Source organism: Mustela lutreola, chromosome 11, assembly GCF_030435805.1.
Source record: "Mustela lutreola isolate mMusLut2 chromosome 11, mMusLut2.pri, whole genome shotgun sequence".
NCBI classification, from domain to species: Eukaryota; Metazoa; Chordata; class Mammalia; order Carnivora; family Mustelidae; genus Mustela; species Mustela lutreola.
This window is the reverse complement of record NC_081300.1, coordinates 37,883,802-37,908,200: the sequence shown is the minus strand read 5'-3', so window position 1 is coordinate 37,908,200 and position 24,399 is coordinate 37,883,802. Positions and strand designations below refer to the sequence as shown.

General features: G+C 38.0%; 1 protein-coding gene across 5 annotated transcripts in view; it reads right to left on the bottom strand.

Annotated features, from left to right (window-relative positions):
- NOL4 (nucleolar protein 4) overlaps nt 1–22,034 on the bottom strand; it is a 407,060-nt gene extending 385,026 nt beyond the window's left edge. For 2 of the 5 annotated variants that reach the window (XM_059140248.1, XM_059140249.1), the window contains exon 1: nt 20,982–21,368. In XM_059140248.1, the coding sequence (XP_058996231.1) occupies nt 20,982–21,245 (264 nt within the window). In that variant the 5' untranslated portion in view covers nt 21,246–21,368. Of the gene's footprint in view, nt 1–20,002; nt 20,310–20,981 lie in introns of those variants that run through there. The other 3 variants (XM_059140256.1, XM_059140251.1, XM_059140250.1) reach the window with 3 other exon arrangements.
- Nucleotides 22,035–24,399: the final 2,365 nt, after the last annotated feature.

Below are 24,399 nucleotides of genomic sequence, written 5' to 3'. Positions count from 1 at the left end.
TCAAAAAATTAAAAATAGAATTACCATATGATCCAATAATCCTACCACTGGGTATTTACCCAAAGAAAACGCAAATTTGAAAAGATAAAAGTACCCCTATGTTTACTGTAGCATTATTTATAATAGTGAAGATCAGGTGGGGCGTGTGGGTGGCTCAGTTGTTCAGCGTCTGCCTTCGGCTCAGGTCATGATCCCAGGGTCCTAGGATCCAGCCCCACATCCGGCTCCATGCTCAGCAGGAAGCCCGCCTCTCTCTCTCCTATGCCCCCTGCTTGTGTTCCTTCTCTCACTGTATGTCTCTCTGTCAAATAAAATCTTTAAAAAATAATAATAAGGAAGCAACCTAATCATTCATTGATAGATAAATGGATAAGGAAGGAAGTTATCACACACATACACAGGAATATTATGCAGACATTAAAAAAAATAGGATCGGGGCACCTGGGTGGCTCAGTGGGTTAAGCTGCTGCCTTCGGCTCAGGTCATGATTCTAGAGTCCTGGGATCGAGTCCCGCATCGGGCTCTCTGCTCAGCTGGGAGCCTGCTTCCCTCTCTCTCTCTCTGCCTGCCTCTCTGTCTACTTGTAATCTCTGTCTGTCAAATAAACAAATAAAATCTTAAAAAAAAAATAAAATATAAATAAAAAAAATAGGATCTTGTCATTTGCAGCAACATGAATGGACCTAGAGGGTATCATGCCAAGTAAGTCAGACTAGAAAAATAAATACCATATGATCTCACTCATGTGCAGAATCTGAACACCAAAACAAATGAATAAACAAAAAACAGAATGAAACCTATAAATACAGAAAATAACCTCATGGTTGCCATAGGGAAGAGGATGAGGGGATGGGAAATAGATGAAGGGGAGTGGGAGATCCATGCTTCCAGTATGAAATAAGTCATGGGGTACAGCATAGAAAATACAGTCATAATACTGTAATAGCATTGTATTGTAACAGATGGTATCTATACTTGTGGTAAGTATGCCTAACATATAGAAAAGTTGAATCACTATGCTATACACCTGAAACTAACATAACACTGTGTGCCAACTACACACAAAAAAGGTTAAAAATAAAATTTATCCCATTTGCAGTCTTTTTATATGCCCAATAAGTTCAAGTTATATCCTGAACATTTTGAGGATTATGTTGTGAGACTAGATCCCATTAAAATCTTCTGGAAAGTGTTCTATATTTATGGCATGCATAAATCCCATTAGATTTGGACCACAAATTCTGTCTTGCCTTTGTAACAGTAATGCCAAAATTAGTTCATTTTTCAAATTTTGCTCTGCTTCTTTGGGTCTTCTCTAGATATGGGCAGCTTGGGGATTCATCTGGGCCTAGGACAGTGGTTTATATCATACCTCAGTTCTCAAAGACTTGGTCATGGTTCTTTGCATAGGTTCTTTACATTCATGGCTTGGCAATGAATTCAGCTCACACAAAGATGTAGGGTATCTCCACTCTGTTATTTTGCTCACATTCTTGTATTTCCCAAAATACCCCCCTCCAACTTTTTTTTTTTTTTTTTTTCTGATTCTTCTAGCCTTTTGCACTTCACACAATTCCATGAGACTCCGGCCACCTTCACAAAAATGTATCAGGAAAACCCGGAAAGAGAAAGTAGTAATGGGATCTCATACACCCTCTTTGGACCACAGGGGCCATTTTACCTTGTTCCTCTGGCCAAAGAGACAAGTTTTCCACTCAAGAGTTTTAGGTCCCTCTCTTATTGCACTGCCTCAATGGTAGGGCTTTCAATGACAATGAGAAGGGCAAAAAAAAAAGGATTCGCCCATATTCTTCAGTTGACAGGGGCCCTTTTTTCCTGATCCTCTGACAGAAGTTACCCTCATAATTTGTATTTGTATTTGTCTGCTCTCATCATGCAGTTCCATGACTGAGACTAACCTTCACTTAAATCCAGGAGCCAAAACAGCAGGAAAAAACTAATAACCAACACACCCACCCCTTATACTACTATGCTTGCTGTTGACTTCCATCTGCTTTACTGTTTGTTTCTGAGTTCTCAAGTAGTTGTGCTTCATATTGTCTCCAGAGTTTTTAGTTTAATCTGTGGCAGGGACAGTCCATGATAATGTTTGTATTATTTTGGCCAGCACTGGAAACCCATATGGTAGCTTTTTAGAAACAAAAAATCATAAGTCCTGCCCTGACCTAGATCCCTGATGTGTTTTAACAAACTCCCCAGGTAGCTGGTGAACCCATTAAAATAAGAGATGTCTGAGCTAGATCACAGAAATAAGATTCAAAAAGCTCTCAGAATCTAAGAAAATTCATGTAAAGTCCTTCAGTGAGGTCCAAAAAAATAAATTCTAAGACACAAACACCTCACACACATAAACATATTTTTAAAATAAAAAATTATCATAATCCAGTGGGAAGGGAAGCTTTAAACAGAAAAATAAAATAAGATGACATATATGAAAATGGTAAAGAAAATCATGGTAGAGATGTTAGAGCATGTATTTGTAAGCCATAAAAATAATCAGCAAGACTAGTAACTTTGAGAAAATGTTAATGATAGTAATTTTAAATGAAAAACCATGATTCTAGTTATATTAGACTGATGTTATAACTCTAAAAAATTTTAGAAAATTAATAAATTTTAGAAAAATAATTCCTAAAATGAATTTTAGAAAAATAATCAGTTCAGAAGAGAACCACCAGAAAGTCAAGCAAACTGGGAACAAAGAGGAATGACTGCTTAGAAGGAATAGCTCTAAGCAAGTCAGATTATGGTGGATAACATTTTGTTGACTTTCTGGCATCTGTTATCCCCTTCCATCCTCAAGCTCTCTATTATTTTTTTGGAGATCTCATTGATGTATATAAACTGATTAGACATAGAGACTCTGAATTCAAGCCAAACTCACAAGAGATTTTAGTATAAAACCTAAAATTACATAACTTATACTGAGAAACATAACTTCAATATTCCTGACATTGGCAACAGTTGACCAGGGTGTTCTCTCCCTTTAGTCAAGCCAATGGAAACCCAAATTATTAAAAAGTGGCTTGTTAAACTTGGACTGAATGAGAATATAATACCAAGTGATTAAGTTATGACAGTAGGCTCATCTGGATGGAAACATTTTTGTACATGATAAGGATATGTCTTCAGGAAACAGAGTTCTTCTGTCTTTACAGGATATTATTAGCACCACCAAGATGTGTATCTTTAAATCATATTTCTATGGTTAAACAAACATAACTTACAACTTTGTTTCTATAATGCATAAAGCTCTTTCGCCATTGTGAAGTTCAGTATACAAAAAATGTTAAATTTGAAATACATAGAAGATGATATATACACACCTAAATATCATTTTTCTCATTTAATACATGCTCATTCATACTTATTTGCTAAGCTTTAGTGATAGAACAATGATCTTTTCTTTAAGAATGGGACTACTAATTGACATTCCAAGTGTATAAGCCCTCAAAAATTAATATGATTTCAGTTTCAGTTAAAGTAGAATGAGAAGTTAGTCATTACATATAATTTAGGCAGTATGGAAACCTAAATTTTCTTATTTTTTTTATTTTTCCACTTGTTTTTAGCAGTTCACATATATTTTGAGACTTTATACAGCACCAAACTTAGGTTATTGTACTCTACCAGTTTACAAAATATTCAAATAGGATAATTAAAACAAATGAAACCAGCAAAAAAAGAATGTGAGAAAAACATAACCAATAATATGCATACAACTCAATTTTATGGGCACAAAGTACAAATAACTACAAGATAAGCTACATAAACAAGTTTGTTCACACCACGGAAGTCAATATGTATTAGAGGGAAGAGAAAGTTTTTAGGTTAATTCACTGTTAGTGAGGCTCTATTAAGAAAGGTTTTACTATATTTTCAAGCAAAATTCCATCCACTCTTATAGTATAGTAGACATTCTGTCACTTTAAAGTGACTTTGAATTTCACGTATTAATTAACTGTGTTGATTTTAAAGTTTAAATTCTAGAGAGTGATCTTATTTCTCTTATTTGAAAATTCTAGGAGACATATTACTATTATACTGTATATATCAACAACAGAGTAATGCAAATTAGCTAACGGGTACTTATTCATAATACCTTCTTTATTAAGTAGAGATCCATTTATAATGGCATGGACCTATGAATTGTTTACATGAGGATAGAGATGGTTTAAGAAAAAGTTTTTACTCATTATAGTAGATAATCATACCCCCTCTGCTATCTTATTAATTATGAATTTGTAGATAAATCCTCCTTTAATAGGTAGTTCAAGGTAAATGTCATCCTACTTCTCTTCAAATTAATGCTAATTTTAAATTAACATATTCCAAATTAGTGAGACCAAACAAATCATCAAATGAATTATTTTATAATGGTAGCTTTTATGGAGAAAGATTAATTAAAACAAATATAGCAAACTCCTTCTTGACCTCAGGTAAACACCAAAGAGCATGTAAAGAGAGACTACTAAGAGAACAATGACCCACATCTAAAATTCAAACAAACCTGCGATATTAGATTTGAAAATCTCATCTAATTAGGTCAATTGGTTAGAGCAGGATACTAATATGGCCAAGCTAAACACTGGATCCTCATATATGCCACCTAGCTTTGCCCCAGGTCTCTAGATTAAACACCTAGAGCTTTCTAGCCATCTGGCAAGTGAAGTTAGCTCCAAATACAAGCATCCTTCCCTGAACTGCCCCCTATCTTGGCACCCCACAGAGAAGAAAACTTCAAATATATTTGCCAATCTTCTTTCAATGACTGCTCTCTTTCTACATAATGATGACACATAAATATTCAAGTAACGTTCCCTGAAAACACATTATAACCTTTAAAAAGGAAGAAAGCCACGTATAACAATAAGACCAGCTCTCTGCCTATAAGACAGGTTATTCTTTTTTATTGCCAAAATTAAGTTTCCAAGTTACTGAACTTATCTTCTGAATCTCTTTCTCAACCTCCCAGTTTTCTAACAGCTCCAAACAGTGGGAAAATCTGTAACTGAGAAAAAGTACCACAAATGAGTACTTGATTAAAATTAGGAAAAGTGGAATATAAGAGCCCATTGAATAAATTTGCCAGATAGATAGACAGGAAGACGATCAAAACAAAGATTCTCCCATCTCACCATAGAGAGGGCAAAATGATTCCCAGCACCTGCTAAGATTTTAACAGAAAAAGATCCACTTATAAATGTTATTTTCTATATCCTAGCCCCTAAATTTTAGGCAGGTCTTCTTTAAAATGAGTATTATATTAAAATAATTATTCAAAAATAAAATTATAGGGGCGCCTGGGTGGCTCAGTGGGTTTAAAGCCTCTGCCTTCGGCTCAGATCATGATCTCAGGGTCCTGAGATCGAGCCCCACATCGGGCTCTCTGCTCAGCAGGGAGCCTGCGTCCCCCTCTCTCTCTGCCTGCCTCTCTGCTACTTGTGATCTCTGTCTGTCAAATAAATAAATAAAATCTTTAAATAAATAAATAAATAAATAAATAATAAAATTATAGAATGATTATTTCTAATAAATGATGATGATTTATTTTGTTGTATCTTCTGTATATGGTTTTCAAAAACACTTCTACATACCTTAATACAATTATATAAATTATAATAATCTCTTGATATGTATATTCTTCTGCCTTCATCTTCCCACAAAAAGCCTAAAACAGTAAGCTACCTTGTATTCTACTTAGGAAATAGAAGAAAGATAATGAAATAAAAATCACTTAAAAATACATTAAGAGAAAAATGATCTGTTAGAAATTTTGTATTTTACTAAATTACTAAGTTATGGACCATTCCATCAAAAACTTCTAAAAAGTCAGCACATTAGGCATTAGTGGAAAGGATATTTACATTATGTCTTCCTGTATCTTAAACCACAAATAGACAAATACGCTTTTTAAAAAATTGACGGGGCGCCTGGGTGGCTCAGTGGGTTAAGCCTCTGCCTTCAGCTCAGGTCATGGTCTCAGGGTCCTGGGATTCAGCCCCCCATCGCGCTCTCTGCTTGGCAGGGAGCCTGCTTCCCACCCCACCTCCCCCCCACGCCCCGCTGCCTGCTTCTCTGCCAACTTGTGATCTCTCTCTGTGTCAAATAAATGAATTTTGAAAAATTAAAAAATTAAAAATTGACTTGTTTTGACTGTGCAGATGCTTTTGAGAAAATTTGTACCAAAGAGCTATGTATGAGCTTTCTTTGGCCATGTAACTGCACATTGGGTGGCTTACAACCTTCAAACTTACTGTCTCACAATTCCTGTGGGTCAGAAGCTCAACACATTTTAACTGGTTCCTCCGCTCAAGTCCTCCTAAAGCTGAAACAAGGGTCAGCCAGCTACAATCTCACTTGGAAGCTCAACAGGGAAAGATCCACTTCCAAGCTTTCTTTGGTTGTTGGCAGAATTCATTCCTTTATGGTTATAGGATTTATATCCCTGTTGTTTTCCTAGCTATTGGCAAAGCATGCTCTCAGCTTCTACAAAGTTGCTGTCAGTTCTTAACCACAGGGCATCCTCCATCAAGGCTTTGAAATTCTTCATGTCTTCTGCTATGAGCCAGTGAAAAAACTCTCTGCTTTTAACAGGCTAATGTGGTTAAAGAGGGCCGAAAGAGCTCTCTTTCTTAAAGTCAACAGTACCATATAACATAACAAAATTGTGGGAATGGTAACTCATCATATTCACAGGTTCTATCCCACTCAAAAACGGGGGGAGGGGCAAACAAGTATGAAGGACATTTGGAAATCATCTTAGAATCCTGCCTACCACAGTGCACAAAAATTGAGGGATCACAGGGAAGACTCTCACTGTAGAGAGAGATGTGTGGGTGTAAAACAAAGAAGTACGAGCAAGATGTAAAATACTGCTTTAAAACATAAACTTCTTATTTCAATAAATATTTGAAACTCTAACGTGACTTTGAAAAGACGTGTACCTGAGTAAGTTTTTTTTTTTTTTTAAGATTTTTAACCTCTCATCCAACATCGGGCTTGAACACATGCTCCATCCACTGAGCCAACCAGGGGCACCCTGAATCAGTGTTCTATATAGAATTCTCCACTTGGGTTTTTAGAAAGATTTCTCTGGTAAGTCTCTGTCATTGTGGATATAGCAACAACTAAAAGATCAACAATTGTTTCTCCTCAACTCCAAAAACAACAAATAAAAAAACCTGTTTACTATAAGATGACTTAATTCTTATTCTTTTTAAGAGACTTTACATTTATTAAGTTTCATAAATTCTATTTTTAACATTTTACTGGACTTGAAGTTTGAGATTTGTACAATATGATTCATTTACACATAATTCAATGAAAACATCAAGCTGCTGAATTTTACTGATTGACTGCCTGAAAATTTTAATCTAATTCTTGGGTAATATCTGTAATTATAAAATTTCAAACAACCTATTGAATCAAAGGAACTATTTAGCTTCTATTTTACTCATTTGATTTATATTCTGCAACATAAACCACTATGAGACATCAAGTCTCCACCTGTAAGCCCTAAATTATGACATCCCTGCTCAAACGCTTTTGGTAGCAGTCCTTTCCTATGGAATGAAGTTCGAACATTTTAACATGGCAATGAAGGTTTCCCATACTTTCGGCCCAGCCTACTTTTCCAACTTCACCTTTCGCCATACCCTATACTTTAGCTTTTCTTGACTGTGTACCACTCCCTGAATATGCCTTTGATAAAACAACCTCTACCGTCATACCAACATCAAACCTATGTAATTGTTTTATGGATGTCAAGGATTTGTAAAGCTAAGATATTTTAATGTTGTGTTGATTGAGTACAGAGTACACCCTCCTTAATTAAAAAAAAAGGTGCTATTTTAGCTGAAGTGTAAGCTAAACACAATGTGAGGCAAAATTGGATTAGAGTAATTATCTCCAACTGGTATATGCACATCCCAGAGAATGTATGAGATGACCTACTGAGGTGAAGAAGAAAATATTTGAATTTATATGTATTTTAATCTTAGTTCTGTATGTTTATATTTTTGAGTATTTTTTAAATGTCTTAATTATTAATACAGTAGTGTATTAATTTACTATATATATTACATATATAATTTCATGTTAACTTTTGTTAACAATCAGAGTATGTTATTTTAAAAGTCTGGAGATCAAATCAAGGACTTTAGAATCCAACTGAAATGATTTCCTTCTGAACACTCTGTGACTTCAGAAAGTCACCTTAACTTAAACCATAGTTTTCCTAAGTGTGTAATAAAAAGCATTAATAACCATAAGGCTGTTGCAAACATTAAAGGGTGTGCTTTCTTTAAATGATTAGCCCAATCTTTAACCTCTAGGAAGAACTTGATAAATGTAAGGCATTAGTATTGTTACTAATCATGTTATATTCTTGCAATTGCCTTAGAAAGAAGTATGTTCATTGAAGAGGTCCAGATGAGGAGTAAAGTCACTAGTTTCTTAGTCTTAAAGAGTGCTTAATCTTGTGTACAGTTGGTGGCACTATAAAATGGTGCAACTTCTATGGAAAATAGCATGGCAGGTCCTCAAAAAAACTAAAAATAGAATGAATCCAGCAATCCTACTTGTGGGGATATATAGACATAGATACAGGTATAGATAGATATCTCCAAAGAACTGAAGAAGGATCTTGAGGAATATTTGCACACCCATGTTCATAGCAGCACTACTGACAAGAGCCAGGAGGCTGAAGGAACCCAAAGACCCATCAACAGATGAGTAGATAAACAAAATATAGTACATACATATAATGGCATATTATTTAGCCTTAAAAAGGAAGGAAATTCTGCCATACATTACACCGTGGATGAATCTTGAAGACATCGTGCTAATGAAATAGTCAATCACAAGAAGTCAAATACTGTAGGACTCCAGTTATATGAGATATCTAACACAGTCATATACATAGAAACAGAATGTACAATGGTGGTTACTAGAGACTGGAAGAAAAGGAGACAGGGTGAAATTTGTTTTTTAATGGAAACAGAGCTTCAGTTTTGCAATATAAAAAGGTTCTGGACATCTATTGTATAACAAGATGTTTATACTTAATACTATTAAACTATACATTTAAAAATGGTTAAGAGGGGGCACCTGGGTGGCTCAGTGGGTTAAGCCTCTCTCTTTAGCTCAGGTCATGATCTCAGGGTCCTAGGATCGAGCCCTGCATTGGGCTCTCTGCTCAGCAGGGAGCCTGTTTCCCACCACCCCCACTGCCTGCTTCTCTCCCTACTTGTGATCTCTCTCTGTCAAATAAATAAATAAAACCTTTTAAGAAAAATGGTTAAGAGATTGCGACAACTTGGATGGAACTAGAGGGGTATTATGCTTAGCGGAATAAGTCAATCAGAGAAAGACAATTGTCATATGATCTCCCTGATATGAGGAAGTTGAGAGGCAAAGTGGGGGGATTTGGGGGTAGGAAAGGAATAAATGAAGCAAAATGGGATCGGGAGGGAGACAAACCATAAGAGACTCTTGATCTCATAAAACAAATGGAGCGCTGGGGGATGGGGGGAGTAGGGAGAGGGTGGTTGGGTTATGGATGCTGGGGAAGGTATGTGCTGTGGTGAGTGCTGTGAAGTGTGTAAACATGGTGATTCACAGACCTGTACCCCTAGGGCTAATAATCCATTATATGTTAATAAAAAAAATTAAAAAATAAATTTTAAATGGTTAAGATAGTTAACCTTGTATTATGTGCTTTTTATAAGAATTTAATTAACTATATTTTGTGGAAAAAAAGTTCCCAATATAGCTATGGTATTATATTATATTATAGTTATAATTATTTTAGGTATATATTATATATTACATAATATAGTATTATGTATTATATTATAGTTATTGTATGCTGATAAAGAAGAAGGGCCCATCATGTGGTGTCAGGCTCGGAAGTTTTTCATTTATGGCATTAATACTGAGCACCAAGGATGCATCATGCATTATTCAAGCAGAGGAAATCAAATCCCCTCCTTCAAAGCTTTCAGGAAAACTACAAAATTGTCACAAAATGGTCATATTGCTTAGTATGGTAAGAATATGATGGATTCAAGACATACTAAGTTCATAGAATCAACAGTATTCCCTAGAGTACTGACTATAAAAGGGGAAAATAAAAAATGTCATAAAGATTTTTGCCTTGGATAGTTGGGCAAATTGTGTTGCCATCCATAGAGAAAGGAAATTTTAAAAAAAATAAGATAAAAAAAAACTAATAAACCTACAGTAAAAGTCATCAAGAAAACAAAAGAGGCCAGGGGCGCCTGGGTGGCTCAGTGGATTAAGCCGCTGCCTTCGGCTCAGGTCATGATCTCAGTGTCCTGGGATCGAGCCCCGCATCGGGCTCTTTGCTCAGCGGGAGCCTGCTTCCTCCTCTCTCTCTGCCTGACTCTCCGCCTACTTGTAATCTTTCTCTCTGTCAAATAAATTAATAAAATCTTTAAAAAAAAAAAAAAGAGGCCAAATAAAATCAGAAATGAAAAGGGAAAAGTTACAACAAATACCACAGAGATGCAAAGAATTATAAATGACTACTATGAATAATTATACAACAAAAAGTTGGAAAACCCAGAAGAAATTAATAAATTTCTAGAAACATACACTCCTTCAAGATGAATCAGAAGAAATAGCAATAGAAAATCTCAACAGACTCGTTACTGGTAATGAAATTGAATCAGTAATCACAAAACTCCCAATGAACAGAAATCCAGGACCAAACAGCTTCACACTATATGAACAAAATGAAAGATAAAAATCATTCGATTATGGGAAAGATGCAGAAAAAGCATTTGTCAAAATTCAACATCCATTTATGATAAAAATTCTCAACAAAGTAGGTAAGGTGGGAATATATCTCAACATAATAAAGCCCATATTTGACAAATGCAACTAATAACATATTCAATGGTGAAAACTAAAAGCTTTTCCTCTCAGGTAAGGAGCAAGAATGTCCACTCTCACCACTTTTATTCAACATAGTACTGGAAATCCTAGCCACGGTAATTAGGTGAGAAATATAAAAGTTATCCAAATGAGAAAAAAAAAAAAAAGAAGAAGAAATAACACTGTCAACATTTGCAGATGACATACTATATACTAGAAACCCTAAAGCTTCTACCCCAAATCTTATAACTAATAAATGAATTCAGAATAGTGCAGGATAAAAAATCCATATACAGAAATCTATTGTGCTTCTATATACTAATAACAAACTATTGGATAGAGATTAAGATAAAAAATCCCATTTACAGGGGCACCTGGGTGGCTCAGTGGGTTAAGCCTCTGCCTTCGGCTCAGGTCATGATCCCAGGGTTCTGGGATTGAGCCCCACATCGAGCCCCACATCGGGCTCTCTGCTCAGCAGGGACCCTGCTTCCCCCTCTCTCTCTCTCTCTGCCTGCCTCTCTGCTTACTTGTGATCTCTCTCTGTGTGTCAAATAAACAAATAAAATCTTTAAAAAAAAAATCCCATTTACAACTGCACCAAAAAAGAAGAAAATACCTACAAATAAATTTAACCAAGATGGTGAAAAATCTGTATTCTGAAAACTACAGGATATTGGTAAAATGAATTGAAGATGACACAGACAAATTAAAGGATATTTCATGCTCATAGATTGAAACAATATTATTAAGATGTCCATACTGCCCAAAGCAATCTACAGATTCAAAACAATCTTTATCAAAATACCAATGGCCTTTTTCAAAGAACTCAAATAAATAACCCTAAAATTTGTACAGAACCAAGAAAAGACTGAAGAACTAAAGTGATCTTAAGATAAAGAAAACAAGCTGGAGGTATCGCTCTCCTGGATTTCAAACTCTACTGCAAAACTACAGTCATCCGAACAGATGACACTGGTACAAAAAACAAGACACATAGATCATTGGAACAGGATAAAAAGCCCAGAAATAAGACCATGCTTATATGGTCAGTTAATCTACAACAAAGGAGATAAGAATATACACTGGGAAAAAGAGTCTCTTTAACAAATGGTGTTGGAAAAACTAGACAGCCACATGCAAAAGAATGGAAGTGGACCACTTTCTTACACCATACACAGAAATAAACTCAAAATGGATTAAAGACTTAAATAGAAGACCTGAAATGAGGAAACTCCTAGGAGAAAAACAAAAGCAGTAAGCTCTTTGACATTTATTTTTTACAATGGAAAAATAAACAAATGGGACTATATCAAACTAAAAAGTCCTTCAACACTACAGGAAACCAACAACAAAACAGAAAAGCAATCTACTGAATGGGAGAAAATATTTGCAAATGACATATGGAGTTGACATCTAAAATAGACAAAAAGTTCAAAAACTAAATTATTTTTTAAAAATCCAATTAAAAATCATCAGTGAGGGGTGTCTAGGTGGTTGATTAAGCATCTGTCTTAGGCTAAGATCATGATCTCAGGGTCCTGGGATTGAGCCCCACATTCGGGCTCCCTTGTCAACAAGGATCTATTCCTCTCTCTCTTCTCTCTCTCTCCCTCTGCCCTTCCCCCAACTTGTTGTCTGTATCTCTTTCTGTCTCTCAAATAAATAAAATCCTTTTAAAAAATCATCAGGGAAATATAAATCAAACCACCTTTTGGAATGGCTAGTATCAACAAGATAAGAAATAACAAGTACTGGCAAGGATGCGGAGAAATGGGAACCCTCATGTGCTGTTGGTAGAAATGTCAATTGGTAGAACCACTATGGAAAAGAGAATAGAGGTGCCTCAAAAAGTTAAAAATAGAAATATCATAGAATATAGCAATTCCACTTTATCAAAACAAAACAAAACAAACCCCAAACACGAATTTGAATAGATATATGCCCCAATATGTTCATTGCAGCATTAGCATTATTTACAATAGTCAAGGTATGGAAGCAACCTGACCACCCACTGATAGATAAATAGGTAAAGAAGATGTGATATATATACATTACACATATATATGACATATATTTATGTAATATATATCATATATTTGTGTAATATATATGTGATACCTATTACACATATATACTACACACATGCATAATATAACAAACTCATATATAGAAAATAATAAATCTTGCCTTTTACATCTATATGGATGGACCTAGAAGATATTATGCTAAGTGAAATACATCAGACAGAAAAAGAAATACTATATGACTTTACTTATGTGTGGAACCCAAGAAACAAGTGAAGAAATAAAACAGAAACAGACTCAAATACAGAAAACAAACTGATGGTAGGCAGAGGAGAGGGAGATGGGAGATGGACAAAAAGGGCAAGGGATTAAGAGGTACAATTTTCCAATTATAAAATAAATACTACATGGGAATATAACATATAACATAGAAGATACAGTCAACAATATTGTAACAACTTAGTATGTTGACAGATGGTAACTAGACATTGTGTAATCATTTTACAATGTACATAAATATCAAATCATTTTATTGTGTACCTGAAACTAATATCATATTGTCTGTCAATTATAATTCAATTTTTTAAAAAGATAATTGTTAAAGGATAGGAATTACAAATTCAATACTATTTTTGTAAAGTGGCATTTGCTGTACACCAAATAATGAACATAAATGGCAGAATGACTATTATGAAATGTAGAAAGGAACAGGAAAACAAAGTCATATATTCCCTATTATTGTAAAGAAGAGCCTCTAAATTTTTCAGAGTGCCCATTGGATGATTCATGGCCAAGCTATTATTTTAGTGCTTTCCATTTCTAAACAAAGGAGAGAAATACAGGTAATCGTTTTAAGTGGAGAAAATGTACAATTTGTCATTTTCTGCTGTTCTCCTCTAAATTCACAATGTAACGTTAAATGTTACACTCAATAAAAAAAATAGATAAATCAGTAAATGTCTCTTTTTCATAAAACTTTACTGTATTAGCTTACAGAAATTCTACTTATAAAACTGTATTGAATTTACTATTTTTTCCTGCTCCTCTTCCAATATATAATGTTAATAACTTTCTCCAAGTCTTTCAAATTATTACATAATTTCAAATCATTTTAATTTCTGTTTGCCACCCTGAAGTTATAATGAATGATCTGTGAACTGTCTTTTATTCTGAGAACCAAATATTTCATTTGGCTCACTGTTTCAGTGCTTAGCTAGATTCATTCTCATACTAGGATATAGTTCAGTATAATTACTAAAAATGTCAATACAAAGGGAAAAAAAAGTGTCAGCTGGGAAGACCCAGGATGAAGAAATGAAGAGAAGAAATAGTCATTTGGGATTATGTTCAGTTTGAGGTGCTTTGAGATATCTTGGTAGAAATATCCAGTAGAAATTGTAAAATACAGTTGTGAACCTCACAAGATATGTATCAAGTCTCCGTAACATAGACACAACTGAAGCTATGGCCATAAATGTAATTACTCAATGAGAAGAGGAATTCAAAACATAGCTCAGTGAAATTATTTAATTTCAAGGATAAAGGAGCAAACATGAAATTTGGAAAAACAGGTTTGCTTTGGAATTTTACAGGGCAAACACATCAACAATGTTCTGGTAGAAAGAGGGAATTAAAGAAATTACACCTAGTTAAGTTGTTCTTTAGTTATAAAAGCTGAGGACAAATATTTTTAATTGTATGCAAACCTCAAAGAATGGAACACATAATGCTTTCTTTAGAAAAAGAAATGACCAGGAATTGTAGCCCAGGGATGAATCAAATCAAAGAATTCAGGGAGAAACAAAAAACAAAACCAAAAAAAAAAGCAGAGGAATGGATAAGCATTTAAATATGCCAAAAGAACAACAGCCATGAGCACCAAATTATATATCATCATGAAACCTTGAAAATAAAAACAATTATAGCATATATAATGAACATAACACAATAAAATATATAATTATAATAAATATGATATAAGCATGGAGTAACAAAACAGTGAGAAGAAGTGAAATAGGCTTACTCCTCTTCTACCATTGGAGAAAGTCAATGAGAAGAATGACATTGAAATCTATAGTTGAAAAAAAAAATGAATAAAATTCCATCTCTTCATGTTTTTCTTAATCTTTTCTATTAACTTCAGGAATAAAAACCTCCAAGAAGAAGTATTTGTCTATTAGCAATTTTTTGAATTGCATGTTTTTTGTTTCTTTTGTTTCATTTTGATATTATGTTTTATGCTTCTTAAATTACCATATAATTACCACCCCAGGTTTGGAAAATTATTTCTCCATGTCCATATCAATCATTATATCAATCAATCACTATATATAATTTTCTTTTGGTATGTATGTTTAGACAGACAACTATAATTATGCTCATAATTAACTAATGATGATTAAATCTGGATGGTGGATTTAATATAACTTAAAATTTCTTTCCTTTTCTCTTAGTTTTTTTAAATAGTGAAAATGTATCACTTTTAAAAATAAAATCATTTTTATTTTCTAAAAATATAAGTATCTGAATAACACACACATTCAGAAAGATACATTTTAATTCTTTGTGGCAGCGTGATCTTGAGTTTATAACATATACCTAATTTATAACATATACCTAATTAATTACATCACGGTGTCCTTGCTTTCTTAATAATACTTAAAAGAGCTTCTATTGATTGTTAGCATTTACTACATGTCAGACAGATATTACATACACTATATGCTTATGAATTATTATTCTCATCCAAAACTAGTTAGGCAAGTATTACTCATGGCATTTATGAAAAGGAAACCGTGTCTTTAAGAAATTTCCCCTTACTTAGAGTTCTCATTAATGTCCAATCCAGGATTTAAATCTTGCTCTAGAATCTATACCCTGCCCACTATGCCATGTTTCCTGCCATCTATGCTATACACAAAGTTTATTTTATCCTGTTATACCAGGATTATCAAAATGAATGTAACCTAAAACAGAGTAGATTCACTTTGATCGTTGCAGTTAGATATAAGGAGTCTTAGCAAATACAACAGTTATTAATGAAAGATCTTTATAGTCCTGACATGGGATTGAAACTCTCAGAAGTTCTGCTGCTACATCCTCTGTCATTGCTTCTTTCCTCGGTCCTAGGCCCAAAGCCTAGAGTGTAAGACCTTGAGAAGCAGGAACTCAGCTGGTTCAGGAGGTTTATTGAGGTAATATAAATGAGTGCTGAATCTTGCCTTGCCTGCCCCCAGCTATGCTTATTAACAAGAAAAGGAAGAACCAATGGAAAAGTCAAGAACTGGTATCTTGGGAAATACGTGTGGGCTAGTCTTCATATATTAACAGGGTCTGATTTCTTCCATAAATTCAGGGGAGTTATCTCTACAAGCCCCTTGCCCCTAAATACTCATGCCTTACCAGCCTCTTATAAGGGTATACCTGCTATTTTTGACAGCCATAATTGCCATTGTACTAGGGTTTTGCCATAAGAAGCAGTCCGCACAATTCTCTAGGAACCACTAAAGTCCACTTATAAAGCCATGTTGCTGAGACTCATACTTGGGATCTATTTAACGCCCCCCCCCCAAGACCTATATTACAGAGCCCTCCAAAATACCTAACAAAGAGAAAAAAATGCACTCATTATCTATAGCAATGCCTGTCTTCTAAGTATAGGAGGTAAGCAAAACTGTGCTTACATCTTAATTACTATTATCATGATTTGCCTGTGTCAGAGATATAAAGTATCCTAATGTGTAGCTAGCATATTCCTCAATTTTGTTTTTCTGGAATTTCTGCAGCAAATTTCAGATCAAGGCCTAATATACATGGAATGTGGTTCAAGCATAAGTTCGGCCTGGTAGAAACGTATACAGACTCTTCATGAGGCATTATTTCCTCCACTCTTGATATAGCATAGAGAATTTGTAACCAAAACCATAGTCAGAGAACTAAAAAAACAGTAACTGTTTATAAACCAGTCCATGAATATTCATTCTAATCACTATATAGTAATCAATTAGTATACACAGCAAGAACAATATGAAATCTGAGGCTACAGATTGCAGAACTGAATAAATCATCATTTTTAAATGACATAACTAAAGATAATATATTTTCCTTTCTGGATGAAAATTCATTTTATATTCCCTGGTGGAATACATATAAATAAGAAATACACAAAAGGCGAAAATTGGACCTAAATGTCCATTCCTACATATACAGGTCAAGAAAAGCCTTACTCACATAATTGGATATTCATTGCCTCGTTTGCTTAAGACTGAAAAACAAATACAAATGGGAGTTTGCCAAATTTCCTAATGTTTTTTACAGTGCAGTAGGCCTTTAAAAAATACACAATAATGCAATAATCTAATACTACTAAAAAGGTTTAACGATTTTTCTGGTTATTTCCTAAGTTTACCTTTCATAGTATCAAGTGGTATATCTACTGTGTTTGGGTGGTTTGAATTCTAAGTGTGACGGGTCAACTAATCGTGGCCAAAAGCAAAATGACAATCGGGATAAAAAGCTTCTAAAAACAAACGCAATGGGGACTACCAAAAACGTAAAACAGAGTCACCATAGTGACGTTAATTTAAAATGACCACTGATGAAACATTTCTTGTAATCCATGTCAGACATTCGCCGTTAGCTTTTTCAGAACTGCTTTAAGTCATTCATTACTTCACCCTTTTAGGTTTTGACATCTCTAATGAGAGAACACCTAAAAACAATGGTGGCAGTGTGAACAAAACTTAAGATTCGATGCTCGCCAAACTGCACGTGCGTGTGTATACACGTGCGTGCGTGTGCGTGCAGGCACACAACGCCGATCCCACTCTAGACCTAAAATGGCTGAGTTGCAGGATGCTGTTGCTTGGTGACCAAACAGTATCTCCTCAGCCACAGAGTAATTTAAACAGTGACAGATCTGTCCCCTCAGCTTTAGGCATGGCCAGGACAAATAGTAAAGGGCATGTTTATCTTTTCTAGTATTCTACATTTTCATTTTAAGTCAGTGGTCACCTGCTTGATTTTATCACCAATTTAGATGTTAGGGGAAAGTATTTGCAAAGCTACAGCTGTCCTTTTAGGAATAAGAGGGAGAAACAAGCTTCTTTCAAACTGAAAGATAGTCCTGTTTCAGTTAAGTCTGTGTGCTGTGTCCACTCTGTTCTGCTATGACCTCCCAGCTGCTATCAGTCTCCCTTTCTTTCATTAAACACCAGCAGTTAATTAGCCTCAGCCTTTCCTCTTCCCTTCTTTCTGTCCTTTTTCAAGGCAGTAATGATGTCTAATGACCAGCAGCAGCGGGTTACTGCAACACCAGGCACAAATCTCTCTCCCTGAGAGCAGAGCCAGCCGCAAACCCTCAAACCTCTGAGAGCGAGAACGGATTCTCAGTCCACCTGAAAAGACCAAACACAGTCCTTGATTTCAACCAAGACGTGCCTTGGAATTAAAAATGTATTTTTTTGTTTGTTTTTCTGCCGATTGTACTCCCGCTATTACAAGGAAAAACTTATTTATAAGGAAGAAATAATTTGAGATGCGGAGAAACACATGATAAAAGGGGAACCTTTTATTTATTTTTTAACTTGTTGAAATGATGATTGGCTGTCCTTCAGGGAAGGCGGAGCCTATAATTCTATGTAAGGAGCAGCATAAAATTTTCATAAAGAGAAATAGAGGAGTTCATGAATTAAAAACCTCTTCAACATTTCCAAACAGGCTTGAATGAAGAGCAAATCTCTTAAATACTACATGGAAACCACTGTCTAAGAATATCACCCGATGAATTACATTTTCTCCCATAAAAATATAGAATCTTTATTGAATTGAAAGGGAAACATGTGTTACTTTATTATTAACACTGTAGTTGTTATTCTACATTAGATGTCTTAGCAATAGTTCTTTAACAACTCTGCATAAATTTTTCAATGAAAATAGGAGTATCTGAACATGTGAAGTCTGGTTTGAATTACTAGGCATTCATATTTCTCTTAATGTCTCTATGGCTGTTAGACAATTTATGTTAAGAACTTTTAATTAATGTTTTAAAGGGGCACGTCTGTTTATACACATAGTGGAGTTAACCAAACCCATGTAAGCATAAACTGGACCAATACACAAGTGAAGCTATCTGACAGATAAACAGAGGAAACGTGATTTTCATATAAAAGGAATGAAAAACAAACTTCCCACCTAGCAATTGCTTTGAAAAACATATAAAATATTATCTAATACTACTTAGGCCAATAAACCTTAAATAATTATTTTATTTAATCAGTTAGCCCACTGGTGCCCAAAGGAAAATACATCCTTATGTTCTGAAATCTAAATCTACTTTATCTAACAATAACTCATTTTTAAAAATCAGGATAAGTTACTTCCCGTACAAATGAATCAAAGCACTTCATTCCCCACAACAGACTTCTGACTCATCCAGATGTAAATATACCTCAGTTCTAATCCAAACACATCTAGGCATCTAGTCCTCATTATTTAGTAAAGCAAGACAGTAATCTCACCATTGTCTTTAGCAATGCCACATTAAAAGAGAAGGCTGTGTTTATAGGTCTGCCTCCTAGAAAATTCCAACAATTGTACTTAAAAAAAAAAAAAAAGCAGAACTTTTATGTGTGTTTCTATTTCACCTTTATTTCCTTTTCCCATTTTCCAAATAAATTCCATATATATATATATATATATATATATATATATATATATATATATATATATTCAAGAGATATCCCTAATTAATCTTGGGAAACCATTAACTATTTTCCAAACCTGAAAGAGTCCTCCAAATAGTCCTCTGAAAAACCTTTCATGCACATATTTCCAATTTAATATACCTCCGTTGGAGAGAGAATAATAGCTTGCAAGATATCTCCTTTTCTAGCATCCTCCAGGAATACTGCACGGGCAAACAGTTGTCAGTAAGGGGTTGGCGTGGGAGGAGGTTAGGAAAACGAGCAAATGCTCAAGAAACCCCAAAGCCAGGCAAAAATGCAAAGGATGCCAAATGCCCTCCCCCACCCCTACTCCAGGCGAGTACCCACCGTAGCATGACGAAGAAAGAGGTCTTATGGATCTGATCTGCAATCCTACTTGTAGCCCACAGTTCCCATCTTCTTAAAAAGGGAACTGATGCTGCCGCCGCCTCCCAACCTCACAGGCGTCTGCCCTGAGAGGCTCAGATACGCTAGGTTCTCAGTGCCCAGTACCTTGCTGCGCCTGGGCTTGGAGCTTTGTGGCCATGAGACTTAGAGCTATCCCAGAACGAGGAACAAATATATACACCATTTGATTGCGTCCGAACCCATGTCTCTTTGTTGTTCATCATGTAGCTTCGGCTTTATTTGTGTAAGGGGGAAGTGAGGAAGGGGATGGGGGGCGGGGAGGAGGAATCTCCAGGACCTTATCTACAATCTAAACAGTCGTGGCAAGATCTCTGGGAGTGATCAAGGCGATGGGATAGCCCGGTGTCTCCCAGGCGGCGGTCTAACAATAAAACCTGATAGTGTCGGGGCGGAGGGGGGGGAACCCCACATCTCCGACTAGCGCCACAATCGGGCTTTGTGCCAATTAGGAGACACTGTAGACGATCGATCAGAATCGTCTATTATCAGAGCGTGCGTCTGGGGTTCCAGCGTGGCCTTTATGCTTGGTGGCGAAAGCGGGACACGCGCCAGGCGCCCAGCGAAGGACATGGGACAATGGTCCAACCCGAGGACATGGGAGGCCGCCCGACGCGGGGATGGAAGCTCCAGGAGCGGGTTCAGGAGCTCGGAGGCGAGGAGGGCGGCGAGCTCTGGAGGTGCGCTGCCGCTTTAAAATAAAGGACCACAAAGACTCCACCGCGGGGGAAACGCGCCTGGCTAGTGCGAGTGGGGACAACTTGGGGAGGGGGTTGAGAAAGGTGGGGGGGGGGGCACACGAGCCAACGGTGGCTCACGGCTCCCCCTTTCTCCCCCCTCTCTCTCCCCTCCCCGCCGGCTGCTCCCGCAGACAAATAACAGAGGAAGGCGAGTCACTCACCGTGGTCTTGACCGGCACGTAAAGCACTTGCTTGGCGCAGCCGCCGCCCCCGCGGACCTCGTCCGGCTGGCCCAGCTGGAAGCCCTTCGATTTGACCCAGAATTTAAATTTGGCGTTGTCCGTGGAGCTCGACTCGGAGCCGTTGAGGAGCTGGACGATCCGCTCGTATTTTTTACGGGTCACCGTCTTGGTCTTGCCTGAGTCCCCGTAAGTCCTGAGGCACCAGTCCTGGAACTGACGGTACATGTCGCGCTCGCTCTCCATGTTCCCCGCTCCCGGCCGTCGGCCGGATGCTCCCAGCGCACTTCGCACCTGTTCACCCCGGGCTCATGAAAAATGCAGCTCCGGCCACGATGTAGGGACGCGAGGTCCCGGCCGCCGCCGGAGCCTGCCTCGGGTGGGGGGGGGGGGGGGTGGAAAGGGGAGGAGGGTCCGGCTGGGCACCAGCAATCAATGCCCTGTGCTACCAAGTCTCTGGTTCATTCGTAATTGCAACGCTTGTCTCGTCCTCTTAGTGATGGGTCTCTTTAATATTGTGTGACTGGGACCATCCCAACGGCATCTGGCCCAGAGGAGCTGGGTTTTAAATAATTAAAATCCCATTCCTTGGTTTATTAAAAATCCCAATATTGACTTGAGGGTGGTCCCTGGACGTCTCGCCCCGGGGCTATGTCCTGGGCAGGGCAGGTGCAGCGCTGCGCCGCCTCCCCGCGCGCGCGCCCCAGAAGCTTTCCCGGCCGCTGGCCCCACCGTCCAGGAAGCGAGGGTTGAGCTTGTCTCGAAAGCAGCCGCCAGGCCGAGTGCCTGCGAGCCCCGAAGGGCACTCGGGTCCCCTGGCTCTCCTTCCTCCAGGATCCCGTTCCGCTTCGGCTTTCCCTGCGTGGGGCGTTCAGGGACTAGAAAGAAAGAAAGTTCTTACCTGTCACGTTGTTAAGCCTATCAAATCCTGCTACACGGGAAATTTTTAAGGTATTCTTAAAATGGTTTAAAATGTCATTTCTTCATATGCATTTAGGCTAAATTCCAGCCCTGCAGGTAGGTTCCAGGAGTTAAGTCCCAGAATTAGCAAAACATTCATGGATATTTGGCCATAGTTCTATAGGAGAGACTGTGGTACCCCAAACAGATCTCCGTTCCAGGGAGATGTGGGTAAACGAAAGCAGGCCGCTGGCAGCGGGTCTCCCGGATAATGATGGGGTCCCCAGACAGGACTCCTCTGGTTTCTGCTGAACTGGGTACAAGGCATAGAAGTAAGTTTATAATACAGATGCTTAAAACCCTTTGCATGAAATTAAAATAGAGATTATTTTCCCCTTGCTTGGTTACAGTTTGCAGTACACACAGGAGGTTTCGTATGTCTATTTTCCCCCTGCCACGTCATGGACACCCCTCCACTGCTCAGAGTAGCCAAATATGAGTTCCTCTGGACGATTTTCTCAAGCAAATGAAATCAGCAGCTCCTCCATTCAGGATTTCCATCCGTTTGTTACAGAGCTGGAAACAGGGGAGTTCCCATCCTCTTCGCGCTGCGATTGCCGCCGCTCCTCTTTATTCTACTCTCTGCGGAGGCCCGCGCCCGTCCCGGGAGGCGGCCGTGCCAGGAAGGCGGCCCGACCAGTGCCCCGCGCCTGGTCCGCGTCCTGGCCCACCTTCGCCCTTCGTCGTCGTCTCCAAGACGAAAGCCCCGAATGGGGACGCGGAGTGTTTGTACCCTCTGCGCCGCAGCCGGTCCCGGCACTTGCAAAATGGTCAGTGGCTCCTGCTCGGCCAGGCTGAGTGTGTGCGTGTGTGCGAGCAAGGGAGCGAGGGTGTTCTGTATGCGGGGGGTGCGCTGTGTGTGCGCGCGTCTCCGGGAAGGTCTCGCGGCGGCTGGAGCCGGGACTGACAGCCCGGGCGGAGCGCGAGCAGCTCCACACACTAAACCTCTCGCCTCTCCCCTCACCCCCACCCCTCCCACTCCCCTCTCCTCCCACCCCCACCCTCCCCGGCCCCTTCCAAGCTCTCTGATTGGCCAATGGGACAAAAGTTTCTGTGGAGACGGCTGGGCGCTGACGTCACGGGCAGAATTGTCCCATTTAGGGATCCCGGGGGCAGTGCGCATGCTGCAGGCTGCAGGTTAGAGGCAGGAGGAGGTAGCAGCGGGCGCGGCGGCAGCCAGGTGGCGGAAAGGAGCACTCAGCATCCAGGTGGGGGGACGACTCCAGCAGGGTTTCCATGGAGATTCCTCTGGGTCTAGCCTAAAAACAGCAGATCAGCTGACACCATTAGCTCAGGACCTAATTACTGCTTATTGGAGCAACAAATGAGGGAGAGGGCCAGCTGCAAAGGAAGAGTTTTTATCCTCCCCCCCTACCCCCACCCCGTCTCCTCCTTTTTCCCCTCTCGGTCGCTCTTGAGTCCCGGGTGAATTCTCATTAACTTGCAAGATTCCTGCAACAACAGCCACCCTTCTCTAGAGGCCACCCGGACTGCTTTTATTCTTTTTATTTCTTTCTTTTTGTATGGAAAAAAAAAAAAGTGCTAAAATAAATCAGTTGTCCTGAGTCCTTGAATTTTTTGCCAAGTAAATATTAAACCAGTGGAGTTCAGAGAGTCCGCTAATAGAAGTCACAGGTGGATCTAAAGTAAGGATGATAGGGAGAGGCAAGGAGGGGAAAAACAAACACACAAACAAAAAACACCTTAAATGTGTTAAATTAGGTATTTTTCTTTAGGCCTTTCACATTTTTTAAAAAGATGTCAATATCTTGAACTGTATGTGGAATAAGGAATTGGACAGACGCATATTTTGAATCACTCTAGTGTGGTACACCTCACAGGAACACTTAGAAGTTTACGTTTTGGCATCAGAGAGAGAGGATAATTCCAAGCTGGGAGACTTAGAACATGTTGTATATTAGTCAAATGTTTCCTAGAGGATCCTGGAAGAATAGTTGATCCTAGAGAGTTCAGTTCATTCAAGAGTAAGCTGGTTCTATAGAGTTCACTTTCTCTTACGGTTATAAGTTAATTTACGATTTCTGAATTCTTTTTGGTCGCTTTTTCATCTGAAGAGTCCTCTCATCTCCTCTAAGACTCATTCAAGTACTTTAGACTTATAAAGCCTTCTTTCCTTGTCTACTCAAGTTAAAATAGTCTGTGTCTCTAAACTCCTCTTGATATGTGTCTTTCAACCATTTTTTAAAACCTTGTCTCATAGTAAGACATCTACATTACATTGACACAGCGCATTCAAAATCTGTCCTCCAAAAATGTTTATGGGAAAACACATTTTCTTACATGGAATACACACGGGTAGTTACCTGGTCTTCTATTATTATCATTACTCTTTGGTAAAGTAAATTTATGAAGCAGCACAGGATGCCTGGCAACCTATAGTCTGGAAAACATTGTTTTAGATTAAATGAACTATACCACT